At 45.6% G+C, this 17,034-nt stretch overlaps 1 protein-coding gene across 2 annotated transcripts in view; it reads right to left on the reverse strand.

Moving 5' to 3' along the window:
• TMEM63C (transmembrane protein 63C) overlaps positions 1-17,034 on the reverse strand; it is a 537,448-nt gene that overhangs the window by 32,328 nt on the left and 488,086 nt on the right. For both annotated transcript variants that reach the window (XM_085626682.1, XM_085626681.1), the window contains 2 exons: positions 10,195-10,260; positions 6,834-6,996 (listed from right to left, as the gene is read on the reverse strand). In XM_085626682.1, the coding sequence (XP_085482808.1) occupies positions 6,834-6,996; positions 10,195-10,260 (229 nt within the window). The remainder of the gene's footprint in view (positions 1-6,833; positions 6,997-10,194; positions 10,261-17,034) is intronic.

The raw sequence follows: 17,034 nt of genomic DNA on the forward strand, positions 1-17,034 counted from the left end.
GAACAGCGCACCCAGGAAAAGGCAGACGCCAAGCAGAGGCCCGGGAGGACCAGGACACACCCCAAGGAAGGGGCCGGGGCCAAACAGACACACACACACACACTGGCCACGAAGAAGTGGAGGAACCGGCAGAAAATAAGAGGGAGACGGAGGACGGCCCAAGCTGGCCAACCAAACACAGAGGCCAAGGAAAGCCAACCCTCTGGAGAGCCGGCAGAGGACCCAGCCAAAACACAGGACAAAAGTCCGGAACCGCCACACATGATGCCGCAGACAGCAGGCCGGCCCGGCCGAGCGGCATGGCGACAAGGAGAAGGACAGACCTAGTGCAAGCCGCTCCAAGACAATCTGCAAAAAGATCGCACCTGCGACATACCGTAATGCCGCAGAGAGCAAGGAACCCGAAAGGGTGACCACACCCCCCAGCACATGACAGAGCTATGTAATAGCTACAAATACCCCACATAGGGTAGGTTACGTCCCAAGAACCATGGGAACACCTCTTAGGAAAAATTTCCGCAGCAGAGGACAAAACAAAGACCTGCAGAAAATCCCTGCAGACGGCTTATGAAGCAGCCAATAAAGAAGAGACAGAAAGCCTAATCTCTGGGCCTACTGGGCTTACCAACAGTCAAAACCACAAGACAACAAAGGGCTGGACCAACAGCCAACAGCAACAAGGGCCCCACAAAAGGGCCCCCAAGGCACATCAACCAGACAGAACACACAACCTGGGCCACCCGTTACAAGGCCCCAGGAAAACAATGGGAGAACACCTCCCAAAACACATACCGACAGTCGGGTCACTGAGGGGGAGGAGGAGGACGACGACGAAGCCCCACAAGAAACCTCTGAATGGCAGAATCCTCAGGGGCGTGGAACAACAGGGCGCCATCAAAGGGGTGGTCAACCAGCCGTTCTTTAACGTTCTCAGAGAAAACACTATCCCATAGCGAGGCATGGCGACGAAGGGCCACCGAAGTAGCCATGGTACGACGTAGCACCGCCGAAACGTCCAGAGCCGAGCAAAGAATAAACGCCACCAGCTCTCGACCATCCAACACATGGTACCTCAGATCAATGCAGGCACCCTCCTGAGAAGCGGAAGACATAAGGGACTCCGCTGAATCCCATAAGCAAGAAGTGGCTCTTGGTCAACACACAAAGAGTACCTTTCGTCTTTTGTGCTGACCATAGGACGCTGCTTACGGACACGGCTCCTAGCTTTTTGGATGCGGCTAATACTGCTTTTAAATAACACTGTCAGTATACATACCTGCTAATTTATTCTCTACCATGAGCTTCACTTATGCACTTTAGGATTCACTCCAATTCGTCTTCTTACATACACACCAGAGGACACGTCGTTTTGTTTACATTATCTTGCCCTGAAGAAGCCCATGTTTGGGCGAAACGCGTTGGCTGGCTGTTTTCATATGAAGTGCAACAGAAAATAAAAGACCAGAAAACATTCATGTGCTAATGCTCTTTATTGGTGTATTGCTGTATATCCGATTACATATGTCTACATATTGCCTCTCATCCAAACCAGTTAACACACAAAGTGTTGGCCCGCAAAGCAGCACTGGAGGAGGCGAAGATGTTGCGCCCCCAGGAATCTAACCAGCGGGCCTCCTGTGACGGGGAGACAACACCGAGGGGAAGGAGGGAAAGGCAGTCTGTAAAAGAGGGCCCCTGGTAGAAGGGTGGAGGGAAAGACAGACAGGATCATGCGGAGCAGGACGGTGGCGGTGCAGAAGAGGCTGGGGCACCGGGTCCCCTGTGGCAGGATGCCCCCAGGTCCCCAAAAGAGAATTGTGGGGTGCAGCCTCGAAGGGAAGAAGCAGCTCCCGTCCACCAGAGCCCTGATGGAGAACCTCCAGCAGATGATCCGTGGGGAAATGGGCAGCTGGATCGCCCATTCGCAAGATTCCCCCAGCCTTGGAAACAGCCGAGCAAAGGCAGCACTCGCCTCCATAGGGTCCAGCAGCGGGGAAAGCAGTTCCTCCGTGGACGACAGCTGCAAGCTAAGGCGGCCGTCCCCCAGCCCAACCGGAGGAAGGAAAGGCCAAGCTCGAAAAAGGGGAGGGTGGACAGATGAATGGGGAACCCGAGGTGCCTCCAGCGAAGCCAGAGGGCGCGGGGGTGGCGAAGAGCCGTCCTTAGAAGACGCCGGGGAAAAAACCACAATGTGGTGACCCGTCTCCGGAGAAGACGAAACAAACAGCTGCCGAACCTCCGGAGAAGAGGGGGTGTCCGAAGACGAATCAACGACCTGACGTCGGCCCAGCGCCGTAGAGTCGGCCACCGGCGTCAGGGCAACGTCGACCATCGCCGAAGGGGATGCCGGACGACCTCCGCCACAATGCGCGGCGCGGGAGACTGGGGCTGGGTCGGAGCCGGGGCGGCTAAGGAAAGGCACCGAAAAGGCATCGACTCTACCTCCGACAAGGCAGCCGCCTGGGTGGAGGGACGAGGGGGCCCAGGGACACGCCCCGACCCCTAGCCGGCCCCTGTGGCGCCGCCAGGGCCAGCAGCCGCCGGCACCTGAGCGGCATCACCTCGGCCTCAGAGAAGGCCGCCGCCTGCCCAGAGGACCGAGGGGGACTCGAGGACACGCCCCGAGCCCCGGCAACCTCCCGTGACACTACAGGGACCCTCAAGGGGGTTTGCGGCGAGTCAGAGGCACCGTGGTCCGAAGGAAGGAACCCCGAAGGGCCGCACCGGACGGCACCACATCCTCCGAACCTGGATCTGAACCTGTCGGCGCCAGGGACGGAGCCAGTCCCCGCATGCGGCAAGGGATCCACAGACGTCCCAGAAGGAGAAGGAGAAGAAGGAAAAGCCAAAGAGGCCTGCAAGGCCGCCGAATAGGCCTCCATCTGGGCTCTGGTCGCCCCGCGCCAGGGAACGGCAGATAGGGTCACGATGCACGGGTCGCACCACCCGCGGAGAACCCACGCCCCAACAGGCCGGGGACAGGGCCTCGGGGACAAACTGCGACACTTACCAACAGGTGAGCGACGCCCTTGGGCCTGGGAGAAGGACGATGTCAGAGACGGAAGCAGCGGTTCTTGAAGCTGTCCGCAGGGGACGGACGCGGCGACGACGCCGACCTGGACATGCGTGCAGAAAGGAGTTTCATCTGGCGCTCCCGCCGGGACTTCGGCTTCATTCGCTGACACGCCTTGCAGTCCGTTGAGTCGTGGTGCTCCCCCAAACACCACATACAGATGGGGTGAGGATCCGTCGCCGACATCTGGCATGCTCAAGACGAGCACGTCTTGAAGCCCGAAGGCATTCGCACACTGTACCCAAGAAAACGCTAAGCTAAAAAAGAAGGCCTGAAACAGGCCAGGAACACGATCTGGATCTGCGTTGCATGCGGAAAAGAAAACGGACGTCAGCGCACCGGGGTGGGGCTTATGTGACCTTGCTGACATCACGCCCGTGAAGGACATCGGGGCAGAGTCACGTGGTACCGCCCCCGGCACACAGAGATGCTGGGCAAAAAAGTTTTCCGGGTCCAGTCTCACGCCTGGGGATAATTCTACGTTAAGGAATCTGCGGCTAGTAGTTACTATCAGATATTAAAATATACATTTTTAACTTTTCACTCACCCTCATGCCAAATCCAACGAGTATGTGTGTGCACTTGAGGAACAGATAGCTAGGCAGTCATATTTGTCTTATCGGTCTTTCTGTTGTAAGGAGTAGTTTGACTCCAGGGAAAACTGACCAACTTTAGATATTTTTGTAAACCAAAAAAAATGGGGAGTACTGGGTGGTGTGCCTCTCATTGATTTTAACATTTTATTTAACTCACAATGCCATGCAAACCTCAAAATGTGACTATAGTCATACATTTTTCCTGCATTACTTTGTCATAGTCTTCTGTAGCAGAAAAAACACAATTTTCCTACCATCCAGTATTTCCCCCAGGTCTCCTGATAAATATGGTACCACACTTGCGTGGGTGCGCCAAGTACCCGCGACAGACACGCTCCCCGAAACGTATTGTGGAGACATCAAAATTACCCAACACACAACAACCTGGTTTCGCAATGGGGGGGTGTCACCTGGGTTTTTGGCCCCGGGCTCGGCGGCCATCTAGTGAAATTTACCAAACCCACACATTTCTGAAAACTAGACACCCGGGAGAGTCGAGAGGTATGGCTTGTGTGGATCCCCCAACCCCCACTGTTTTCCCACCCAGAATCCCCTGCAACCCACAAATTTAGCTGAAGAAAATAAAACTTTTCACATATTATTGTGTGGGATCACCGTGCCGGCACTAATGTCCTACCACACAGCGTTCCCCTCAATGTCCTGAGTAAAATGATACCTCACTTGTCTGCGTGACCAATGCAGAAATGGCAAAAAACATATTTTCTTTTTTTTACAAATGTAGAGCTTAGAATCCACTGTGCTATATCCTTAATGCCTATGTTTTTGGCCCTTCCCAGTCACAGGCCCTTGCCCCACCCACACAAGTGAGGTATCATTTTACTCTGGAGACAAAGGGGAACGCTGTGTGGTAGGGTTTGTTGTAGCTATATTTGAGGTTTGCAAGGGATTCTGGGCAGTAAAAGGTTGGGGGATCCACGCAACCCATACCTCTCTGGACTCTCCCGGGTGTTGTTTTCAGAAATGCGTGGGTTTGGTAGGTTTCACTAGATGGCCGTCGAGCACGGGACCAAAAACCTAGGTGACCCCCCCCCCCCCCCCCCCCCAGCAAAACCAGGTAATTTTGTGATAGGTCATTTTGATGTATCCACAATGCGTTTTGGACCCTTCCTTGCCGCTAGCACTTGGCCCACCCACACAACTGAGGTACTATTTTTATCGGGAGACTTTGGAGAATGCGCGGTGGGTGGAAGTTTATGGATCCACGCAGATTCCAGAACTTTCCATCACAGAAATGTGAGGAAAATGTGTTTTTTTGACAAAGTTTGAGCTTTGGAAGGGATTCCGGGTAACAGAACCTGGTGAGAGTCACACAATTCACCCCATCCTGGATTCCCCCGAGTTTCTAGTTTTGAAACATGTATCGGTTTGCTAGGTTTCCCTTGGTGCTAGCAGAGCTAGGGTTCAAAATACACAGGTAGGCACTTTGCAAAAAAAGGGTCAGTTTTCATTGTAAAAATATGCTGTGTCCACATTGCATTTTGAGCCGTTTCCTGTTGTAGGCACAAGGCCTACCCACACATGAGGTATCATTTTTATCAGGAGACTTTAGAAAATGCAGGATGGGTGGAATCTTGGGGATCCACGCAGATTCAAGAACTTTCTGTTGCAGAAATGTTAGGAAAATGTGTTTTTCTGACAAAGTTTGAGATTTACAAGGGATTCTGGGTAACAGAACCTGGTGAGAGCCACACAAGTCACTCATCCTGGATTCCTCTGGGTGTCTAGTTTTAGTCTAGTTTTCAAAAATGTATAGGTTTGCTAGGTTTCCCTAGGTGCCGGCAGAGCTAGGGTTCAAGAGACGCAGCTAGGCAATTTGCAAAAAAAGGGCCCATTTTCACTGTAAAAATGTGGTGTGGTGTGTCCATGTTGCCTTTTAGGTCATTTCTTGTTGCGGGGAATAGGCCTACAAGTGAGAAAGAGTTTTTATCAAGAGATTTAGGGAACACAGAATAGTAGAACAAGTGTTATTACCAATTGACTTTCTTTGCATTTCTGCCTTCCAAATGTAAGACAATTTGTAAAAAAAAGTCATTTTGAAAAATGACCTCGAATTCACATGCTTGTATGAGTACCAACAATTTTGGAGAAGTGCAAAAAAACATGGTTTCTAAATTCTTTATTGTGTTCCCATTTCAGAAATATATTGGATTCCTTGGTACCTATTGTTCACTCTTTATATTTGACCAAATAAACTGTGATATACCCGGTACACAAAGAAAAACCATTGCATGACACAGCTCAGTTATTGGCTCTGCGTTCCTCGGGTTCTTGGTGAACCTACAAGTCCTATATATCCCCACAAGGTGAAGGGTCCAGCAGATGTAACGGTATATTGCTTTAAAAAATCTGTCTCACTTAGAAGAAGTTACAGGTGAAAATGTTGGCACAAATGACTGTTTTTTCAACTCAATTTCAATATGTTCTATGTTCAACTGTTACTTTCTATAGGGAAATTTTAAAGGATCTACACAAATGACCCCTTGCTGAATTCAGAATTTTATCTCGTTGAAAGCACAAAATATACGACAAATAAGCTATGCCCCAGTAAAATGATGTTTTCTGACAAATGTCTGCCTGTACCTGCAAGCTGAAAAGATGGTCGATTTCAGCACCACAAACCCTTTGTTGTAGCCATTTCCAGGGAACAAACCAGACGCTGTGATCTGCAGCAATGTTTTTGCATTCAAAAAACAAAACAATTGGCTGTATTTTGTCTAATTCCTGGGTCCCCTCCAGGGGAATCCACAAACCCTGGGTACCTTTAAACCTCAGAGTGCTGAAAAAAAGGACGCTCAAGTTGATACCATATGTGGACAAAAGGTTACAGGGACCTAAGTGTGAACTACCTAAGTAGCCAAAAAAACGCTTAGCACTTGGGGGGGGGGGGGGGGGAAGCCTAGCAGCAAAGGGGTTAAGGATTGTTCTGAAATTATTTACGGAGAAGTTGTGATGTACATTTAAACCTTCAGGTAGCAGACACGAGTTCAGCAATTTATGCAAGTGGTGAAGAAACTGGCCATCAATTCCCACATGCAACAACATGCTCTTCTATAAGAAGCAAAGCAGTTGTGCCTGTTGTTACAGATCTAGGGCTACAACGTATGCAAGGCACTGCAACTAAATGAGGTTACGTATCTCATTACCCGCTTGATGTGAAGACGTTCAGGCTCAGATTTGGCGAAGCAGAGTCGTGTGGCATACACAATAAGCCCAGGAATGCGCAAGAGCTCCATGGCTGTTCCAATGAGACTTGCGGTGATGACATAGTTCACGAAGAAGGCTCCGTTATCAGGAAGGAATACACACCTGTACAGGAAGGAAGAGATAAAAAAGAAGGTATTACTTGGGAGACTTGTCTACATCGCACAAGAGGTTAAACCTGAGGGATAACTATTGTTACAGCACTCCAGTCCAGCCCAAGCTAGGAGTTCCTCTAGCTCATTGAAATCCAGGATTTGCAAAGTGCGGCGAATCACCCGTGAGGGTCTCAAGGCGCTAAATTGTAGAGGCATGGGGAGATTTAGTGATTTGCACAGAATCACACAATGTTGACGCAGAGACAAGATTCTGGTTCCCACTGGCTCTGAAGTAGGCAGCTCAGCCCGTTACGCCACATCCTCTCAATTATGTACCTCATGATAATGGTAGACATCACTAATACGGTTCTTATATTTGTTCTGTCGCTTAATATGCTATTAACACTTAACTATGTAGAAGCCACTGCCATGATTATTAAAGCTCATAACCTTGGGGTGTGTGGGTGTAAATTTGGTTTTAGTGGATCAATTATTTATTTTTACTGGCTACCTTACACTTTGGACGTTAGCTTGAAGCTTCCTCCATAGCCTCCATTAGCACCCGCAATCGCCCAGCCACCTTGACTTGATGGGAAACCTCGGGCGAAATGGTGAGTCCAGAGTAACAAGTGATGCTGGAAGAATGTTCAGAGTGGAAGTGCAGGCCTGTGACATCAACTCACTAAAGTTCTGGAGCTGTAAAAATATCCAGGTGCTAGTTTAAAATGGACTAACATATTAGTCAAACCCTATTTACTAGAACAATGTGGGAAATAGTGGGGGTGAAGCAACCACTGGAGACCAAACTTTGTTTTGGGTGGAGGGGGGAAAGTTAATGTAAATATGTTAAATGAAATAAGGTAGCCTCAGGCTGACTGCTGGTCAATGTGCTTTGTCTTTGCGTATTAATGTGCCCCATCACAGAAATCCCCGCACCTGTATGCCCCATTCAGAAAATGAATTCACTGTGGCTGAGAAAAGAAGCTAAAAAACATACTGGGGCTGGATTTTGGAAGGGAATCTTTTCGTTATTCAGTCTTCGAAGCCAAGAAAGCAAAAAGGGGAGGTTGTCCAGGCAAGTGTGGAGAAAGATTTGCGTAATTCTTTTGGCTTTTGGTGGAGGTGTAATAACTCTCAGGCTTCTCCCTCCGGTCTTGGTAGTAAACCACATTGGAATCATTTACAGTTTTGCAATGTTCAAACATACCCTTCTCGCACTAATCCTCAGCATTTCCAAAATCGTATATTTCCGAAATTAGATAAACAGTGCATAGCCACTGACTTACTATAGCTGGGTCCACTACGGTACTGGGGTCCACTGGAAGCATCAAAAACACAGCCCACTGAAGTTCCCTTTAAACCACACGGGGGTAATTATATTGAGTCCACCTAGGAGTGAGAGTAAGTGCCCCTGGGCAAGTCCATGGTTGGCTTTTAGGGGTGGATGGAAAGAGGGATTATTAGTTGTCTAGGTACCCATGAGGGAAAGCATAAGAGATAGAGATTTTATATATTATATTTTTTTTCACTGAAAAAAACAAAGGTTAAAGTGATGTTATAGGTAGGTGAAAATGTCAGTGCCAACGTAACGTTTTAAACAAAAAAAGAAACAATGAAATTCACCAGTTATAGTTCCCTCTAGTAATTATAACTCGTACCCTAAGGTAGCCTTAACTCGCACCTCCGCTATGTATCTTGTCATCAATTATGTCAATGTTATTTCACATGTTGCTGTGATGTCCTCAATGATATCATAGTTGATGTCAAGAGTGATGTAATATGTGAGGAAAGTAGCAGTACATGGCTCGGGCAGAAGTTATAGTGTTTTTTGGGGGAATTAAAATGTTACATTGCCACTGAATTTTTATCTATGATGTTACTTTAACTCTTGTTTTTTTCCAGTGAATTTCTAGTTTCATTTTTCTTAACAATAAGTAATATTTTATTACCATACATAAAGCTATCCCCCAGCCCTGCACAGGCTGTGGCCAACCCCTTGCAGTCAAGCATGGCTGATGTGGGGGTGGCAGTCAAACCCCATCCTCCAGAGCCTTTTGTTTTTAAAAAGTAGAAGGGGTGCCTGCAGCCTCCTACTCTCAGTCTCTAATGGCCATGGAGACCCTGTCCCTGGGGCTTCTTTTTTAATAAAGAGGAGGGGGCTGTAAAGGGGAGGGGGCGAGTGGCCCCACTTCCCGAGCCTTAAGAGGTCTCAGGAGCCCCCTTCCCGGGGCATTTTTTTTTTTTTTTTTTTTTAAAGGGAGGGGGTATGTGGCCCCCTCTCCAAGCTTCTACTGGTCCTGGGGAACCATTGCACATGGGGCCCAAAGATATAATATTAGGGATGGAGGGAGGGGCCCAAACCAAACTGTCCAGGTATACAAAAAATATTTAGGCTTAATTTCTCAAAGACTACTGAACGGATTCACACCAAGTCACACAGGCACACTTACTGGACCAAGAACTAGCTTCTTGCCAAATTTTGTGCAATTCCATTCAGCAGTTTTTGGATAGTGCTTCTTAAAAAGTCTATGGAAAATTAAAGAGAATTTTGTGTTTTGGGTCCCTACACTTTTTATCACCCCACTGCTTGACAGATCACCCCAAAACTTTCAATGCACCAACTAAACAAAAAAGACTTTCATGAAGATTTGTCAAACGGCACCAAAGTAACCAGCAAAACAAAAAACATTTTCTATCCTGACCTAACTATAACTACCCAGTGGCAACTGCCACTGGGTAATAGTGAGTGTGTGTGTGTGTGTGTACTACAAAAATCTGATACATTATGGGGTGGATATGAACACCTTAATCAGAGCTGCTTTTAGGTCCCAGTTTACCAATGAGGGCAACTATTGAAGGTGCTGTTAAACAAGCATGGGAGCACTAGACGGAATCCACCCATGAGCGACAGAGCACTACATCACTGGAGACACTTTAAGCTACCTAGAGAGTGCTATAACGAATACACCTATGAAAGTAAAGGAACAACAGATTGGAGCATCATCCACCTAAAAAAATGGTGAACAGGCAGAGTTTTGAAGTCACACTTTTCCAGCTAGAAGCATACAACCACTGTATGCTTCATGAAGTCCGGGTTGAACAACCATAGAAAGTCTGAAGGGCCATGGAGAGAGAACAAACAAAAGGGTACCAACACATTTCTGAAGCAATAAATAGAGGAATGCCTCTCAAATGTGGAATGACTTACTGGAACTTAATATCAGCCTCATCCAGAAAGTGAATGTCAAACAACCAGCGGAAAAAAAGATCCAAGCTGTGGGACAAAGCAGAAATAGTTGTCAGTCCATCAATCACTCTGTAGACATCTGTGAAACAAGAGCACGGAGGGAACTGAGCAAAAAGGACATCAGTGCACTGAAAGACCAAAAATCAATTAGTTCTTCAATAACCCCATAACACCCTTTAGTGGTTTCATTACATCTCCCTGCCACTTCAATCTAAGCTAAAGAAGATACTTTGCGCACCAATCAAAGCTCAACATCCGGCTGTTCTTCAATCAGAGCTCCACTTCAAAGCTATGGATGACTGAGGGAGCCAATCAAAGCTAAACATTAATCAGTGCTTCAACCAAATCTGTGTCTCCAAGATTAAGAATACTCATTGATGCAACCAAAGTGTAGATCATCCAGTGACTTCATTTCTTACCTTTAAAAGTTCAATTTAATCTAGAGCATTGATTAAAGCTCAACATCACATAGCACTCCAATCACTTCCAAATCTCTCTCTGGTCCTTAATTGTATCCAGTTGCCATACAGTAGTTCAGTTGCAGAAAAAATCATTTCATTAAAGCGCAAAAACAAATTATCACCTGCTGGAGCTTCAGGTGAAGAGGGACACCGGTCAGAAGGGGACCCAGGTGAAGAAGGGGGCCGGGTGAGATAGGAGCCAGGTTGAGAGTAGGTCACAGGTGGAGGGTGCAAGCAGGGGATAGAGGCATATGATCGCTGGATGGATGTGTCAGCATTTAGAAGCGGCCATCAGTGAAGTTACAAGCAGAGTTTTGAATCTGTAGCTTGTGGAATGTTAAGGTAGAGTGCTGTGATATGGAAGGGAATGTACATCACAATGCAGGTTGTAGAAGAATAAACCATTGTAAGAGTGGCAGGGGTAGATGGGGATTGCATACATGTGATTCTGGGGTTTAGAATTAAAGAGCATTTCTAATGGCTTGTGTCTTGGGCAGTGGACAAGCTAGCGTGTTTTTGAAGGCAAACTTTGGATATCTGTTACACAGAAAATGCTGATGGGGTATTTAGGCTCCGAATAGAGACAGCATTATTAGTTAAGCAGGCACCTTGAATTTGATGCATTGCACTCCTTTATGGGCAGGAAGAGCAGGAACTTCAACAAAATGTGAAAGTGACAGATAAAGTGGTTTAGTGCTCGCTTCCTCCAACTGGCAGCAGCCTGTCAATTGGCCAGTCCACAGCAGAGGTCAAGGTGCAGAATGACCAGTGGGAGAATGAGCACTATATCTTGCCAACAAGCAGGAGGAGGGTGAGCATTCCCTGCCATGGCCAAAAATAGGATAAGGCTGCCTTGCAATCAAATTTTAGCCCTCAAAATACAAGCCTCAACTTTAGTTGTGGGAAGGGGGCTCACAGGTGGGTGGTATGTGAAACGTAGGGCACAGGAGTAGCCATTGGGCCTAGTACAAGGCACTCATTTATGTTCTTCCACCCATGGGATGTAGAGAAGCATTACATGACTCCCTTTTCCCTCATGTATCTTGAGCTAATGGTCAATATTCATTAATACTGAAATGGATAGGACAAAAAACAGGTTCTAGGGCACCCTGCATGTGAGGTTTGTGGAAGCAAATGTAAAAACTACAAGTCTCACTTGCTGGGAGCCAGATGAGAAAAAAACAGAAGCTAAATATTTTAGAGCAGTGCTATTGATTCTCATTGGTTCATTGAGATCACAGAGAAATATACTGTGAACAACAGAGTCAAAGGCAACAGAGAAGCTGATCAAAGCACAGGCGTGCCCAATCTCCGGCAGTGAGCAGGCATAGTTTAACAAATGTGAGTGTTTTTGCGCATTTGCCAGGCCTGAAGCTCCATTAGTATTCAAAGGGTGAGCTGTATGATGACCACGGCTTTGAAGGTCTTTGCTACATATTCAAGGCTCAGGATGGGTCTTAAGTTTACAAGAACATCTGAATTTGAATTCAGAGAAAGCGATTACAGCAGAGGAACATCCTATCACTTCCTGATGTACTGATTAGTTGCATTACAACTAGAGCAATTTAGTGATTTCAGGAAGCTTTGGCATGGCCACCCTTGGAGATGTCGGAGGAAAGCAATCATGTTTTTGAAGATTTTATATTTTTGTTGTGCCATTATGAAAAAAATGAGAATGCAGAGAAAATTGCCCCAGATTGCAGAGACACTTTTTAGATCTACAAAGTTCAACGATAGATTAGATACAGGGATGGCTTCAATCTTTGCTTCGTAGAACTGCATCAAATCATCCCAGATGCTGCATGGGAGAGAAAGTAGGGACAGCCAGAAGACAGAGGGAGAACAGCTGCAGATGTGGCAGGCTACGAGATTGGTGGATGAGGTGTACTTTCTTCTTCTCCTCTGGGCATTAAACAGTGGTCATCATTACCCATTTTGAAGCTACAGTCTTAGTCTTGGACATGCACTATGCAAGGTGTGCAATGACATGAGTAGCTTAATGTACATTTGTTTCTGGTGAGGCGAGCATCACCTTCAACAACTAGTCTCGGGGTAAACTGATTGTGGGAAAAGCCTGGATGAAGACATTAGTACATACTTTCATGAGCTGTCAATCAGATGTGAGATTTCACTAAAGATTGTCGGTTCTGATGGGCGAGGAGAACATCCAGTGTGTTGAATCTTATCAAGAAGTGGTCGGACCTGGAGTGGCAAACCATTTGTAATGCTAGTATTGCTGAAGAACACTAGATCATGCCCAATACCTGCGACATGTGCGAGTTTATAGAGAGGTTGTACAGAACCAAGTTTGCTATATCCTCAATGACCCCTTCATAACAGCAGTTAGTTGGTCATCCAGCCAGATGTTTATCTTCTTCCCTCTCCACACAAGCATGCAACTAAATATGTGAGTAAGGGATGCTGCTTGATATTTTATATTTGAGGGGATGAGCTGTTAAATAAAGAAGGATGAGGGGCTGGCGGTGCATCAGACCATGATGTCCTTCAGGGTATTGGAAATCGGATCAGGCCTCATTTCATGGACAACTGACTGATGAGCAATGTCTATACTACAACATCTGAGCTTCCGTTTCAGCTGGAAATGCTGTAGTTTGGCAGTAAAATGCAGAGATTGTGGACTCCCAATGAACTGAAGAATTAGGTTTTTGGTAATGGGGATGTATATGCAGTACTGGTGTTTGTGGCTATTTTTTGATTGTCGCTTGTTATTGATGATGGTCGCTGTTATGGTGAGTTTGTAAATGAAGCAAAAAGGAGACCAGTTTTTAGCCAGAGTAATGGGAATAAGGTAGTGGGAATGCTTGTAAGCCTAGTTTCCCAATTCACAAATTCCACCTGCTGAAAAGCTGTTTACTGCTGTTTACAGAATTTGCGATGTAGCACAAGGTTACCATTGTGACAATGTGCTCATCATGCTATCCCATCTAGAATCTTCCATGGCCAAAATCACATTACTGTGGTGCGGTGTTACCCACCTGGTACTCGAAATTCTGTGTGCATTCAGATTTATTTATGACATTTAAATTCTCGTTTGGGGGTAAGTAAACATGGCCACTATATACATCACACAATTTTCACTGTGCTACCTTGTATTGTGAATAGTGCAAGACTATGCATGCATCATCACTGAAAAATGCAGCAGCTATGTTTAATGTTTGTGTATTCACAATTGCACGCAAACATCTGCACAGTCTTTGATATTGAGGGCACATAAAGATGCCTTCTGAAATTCTCGCTTACTCTGTTCATATGCTACTGTTTTCTAAACCTCTGAAAAGTGAGTTCATACAACCGGAAGATCATAAGAGGGACAACTATTTTGAGCCTCTTTTGGGAGAATTCTGGGATTCAGGCTTCCCTGATTTATGAGCCAGGTTGATGGCCCCCAGTTTCAGAGACTTTATGTTGTATAATTAGAGAATAAAGATGATCTTGAGCTCAGATTGCCCATTACAGCACCACATACAAATATGGATGTAAATGACTATTGTTTAATGGGTAAGCTGCTTTTTTATGGTTACGCAAATCATCAACTCCCTATGGTACCACCAAGGAACAACAGAAGGTCTGTCGTCCCATAACCACTATAGCACTGCCCCTACTTCACAGTCATTGCTGATGTTTTGCAGGCTACTTTTCCTATGGGATCCCAGCTTTCTCTATCAGGAGCAGCTAAGGAAGAAAAGAAAGTGGAGCTTCCTATGCACTACAGAAACCACTATCAATCAGCCTGGGAGCCTGTGGTCTGGCCAGAGATATTAACTGTAGTCTCACAAAATGGCAGACATGGCAATTTCATTGTCTATTTAGCTTTCTATCCCTCTTCATGTTGTCTTTAGAAGTAGTGATATCATCCAATGGCTGCACAATTTCTATCCTTTGATCTTGTATGTGTACTTGTATCTATGATGATATATGAAACATTTTGTCCAGCAGTGAATGCTGCCCCATTCGAGACATTCTTCCTTAAGGGGAGGATCCAATGGTGTAGCTCTCCTTGTGCAGCAGGAAGAATAGGCTTTTTACACTAATGGTACCTAGGATGGATTTCTGGACTTTACTAGAAAGGATTTCCTTATCTCTTCATACCCTGTTGCAGGTTTGTGCACCTATCCTTGATCTTCTGATGGAGGAATATTACATCTCTTTGTCGTATGCCTATTTGATGGCCTTAATGCCAATGGCATTTAACAATTTGGAAACGCCTGCTGGCAGTTGTACCTTGGACCTCAAACCCCTAGAAGTTGAAGGACATCTAAATGTTATGCAAGATGCTGGTAAGGCTGTTGATATTGACCTCAATTTCAACAATATCAGCATTGACAGGACCGATATCTACCACCGTAGTGCCTGTTCTGAGGGAACCCTCGTGGTGACAGAGTGGGATCCAACAAGTTCTGAGACAGAGGCATAACACTTCCTCATGTCTCTTTTCTGAGTTGGGAGCTATTCTTTCTTCTTTCTTTCTTTTTTTGCAAGCCCAGCGTTGCCTGCTGGTATTTTCGACCTGTCCATCAAGCTCCAAAACTACACCCCTTGACATATGTTGCTTTTACTAATGTAAAACAGCCTGAAAGAGAAACCACACAAGCACAGTTTGCTCACCTTTCCAATAGGTTTTGACACCTTAAGATGTATGCATGTCAGAGAGCTATGAGGGTGGCTGAGCACAGTTAAGCAGAGATTCAACTAACGTCAAGAGAAGATCAATATTCTTCCTACAGTCACAAAATGGGCTGAAACGTACCACACATCGCAAGAGGTCACATGCATCTAAAACAAAAGCTCAGGAAGTATTTTGTAAGAGATTAAAGACTAAAAACCACAGATTGTATTAATAGATCCTTGCTCTACAGAGTAGAACATTTAATTGCCCTTGCTACTATGCACTGGGACATTGGAGCATATGCCTTTCCTAAAGTGGCAGGGTCAAAATGCCTTTCTGGTGTGTGTTATGATTATCTACACCATTTCTTGCTTTGCTTCTCTTTGCTTTGAAGGAGAATTAAACTGACCGTCTATAAACATTCATAGCTCCTTTATTAAATCAAATTATATTAAAAGTGTTTGAAATTTGTCCCAGAATACCTACCTTTGACAAAGATGTTATATTTAGGGACATCACAAAGATCCCTTAATGAAAAATTGGTCTTGCAAGATAATTCACAACGTGTTGGCCAAGGAATAGTGTGATGGTGTTGACTCATCCAAAAGGTTACAGATGAGTTGCTCGCTAAAGACGATATCTTGAGAAGGGGAAACGAAGATGGGCTGTTGAAAGGAGAGAAACATGCCTGGAGAGCACAGTGTATGAGTCACATGATGGAATGGTGTCTACTAAAAGAATGGTCAGACCATGATGAGCTACCTAGATGGATGGATTGGTTCACGTGTGTTGTCATAGCATGGGGGCACTGTGAACAGCTAGTTGCACCACCAAGTCTCAAAACAGAAACAGATTGATTTCAATGGATATATTGTAGGATAATTCAAGTTGCCAGAGAAGTGCCAAATTTCATTGGTGGCTAGAGGAACTATTGTAGTGTCGTATGTAGGATTGTGTCAAGCCTGATAAAGTAACAGTTCTTTGCGACACTATTCTGTGGAGTTCTATTTGTATTTGAGTACTTGAAGATCACACAATAACCCGAAGTTCCACAGGCACTGTGGATCAAGACCAAGGTAAAGCCAGGGGTTGCATAGAATTCAGCTTGTGTAATAGAAAACACTGCATGCTCCTTTCATATTACACAACCAGGCTTCTGACAGAAAAAGATCTGCCAGTGGAGAATTTACAACTAAGAACATTGAGCCTGCAAGCATTTGCAGATCTGGGGTAGTGCTGCAGAATATAGAACAAAAAGGTTCTAGACAAAGGGATAATCTTTCTGCCATAAAGAGATTTATGTACTAAACATAAGACTTTGAATGTTGTCCTTTGTACTTGTGGCAGCCAATGTAGTTTCACCAAGCCACATGTTGCAGATTCTGACTTTCTAAGATTGAATATTACTAATAATGGAGAATAGGTGTTGTTGAGGGGTACAAATTAAGTTATGGAGGAACGGAATGTCAGTGACTGTGCTTTGCATCATTCAGAAGGCAATGGACTAGCTGAAAGATTTCATAGCAGTAGGACTGTGTTCACGGAGCTTTAGTTAGCAGAGCACAAGTGAGGCAAGCAGGGCAAGAAGGATTTTGTGTGCATTGTACCACAAGCTGCAGTGTCAAAGGTTACACAATTCGGGTTAGTAAACAGAGGCAAGTCAAAAACAGTTTTGAATCTCTTTCAGAAAAAGAATACAACTGAGTCAAGCAT

This window comes from Triturus cristatus, chromosome 9 (assembly GCF_964204655.1).
Source record: "Triturus cristatus chromosome 9, aTriCri1.1, whole genome shotgun sequence".
Classification (NCBI taxonomy): Eukaryota; Metazoa; Chordata; class Amphibia; order Caudata; family Salamandridae; genus Triturus; species Triturus cristatus.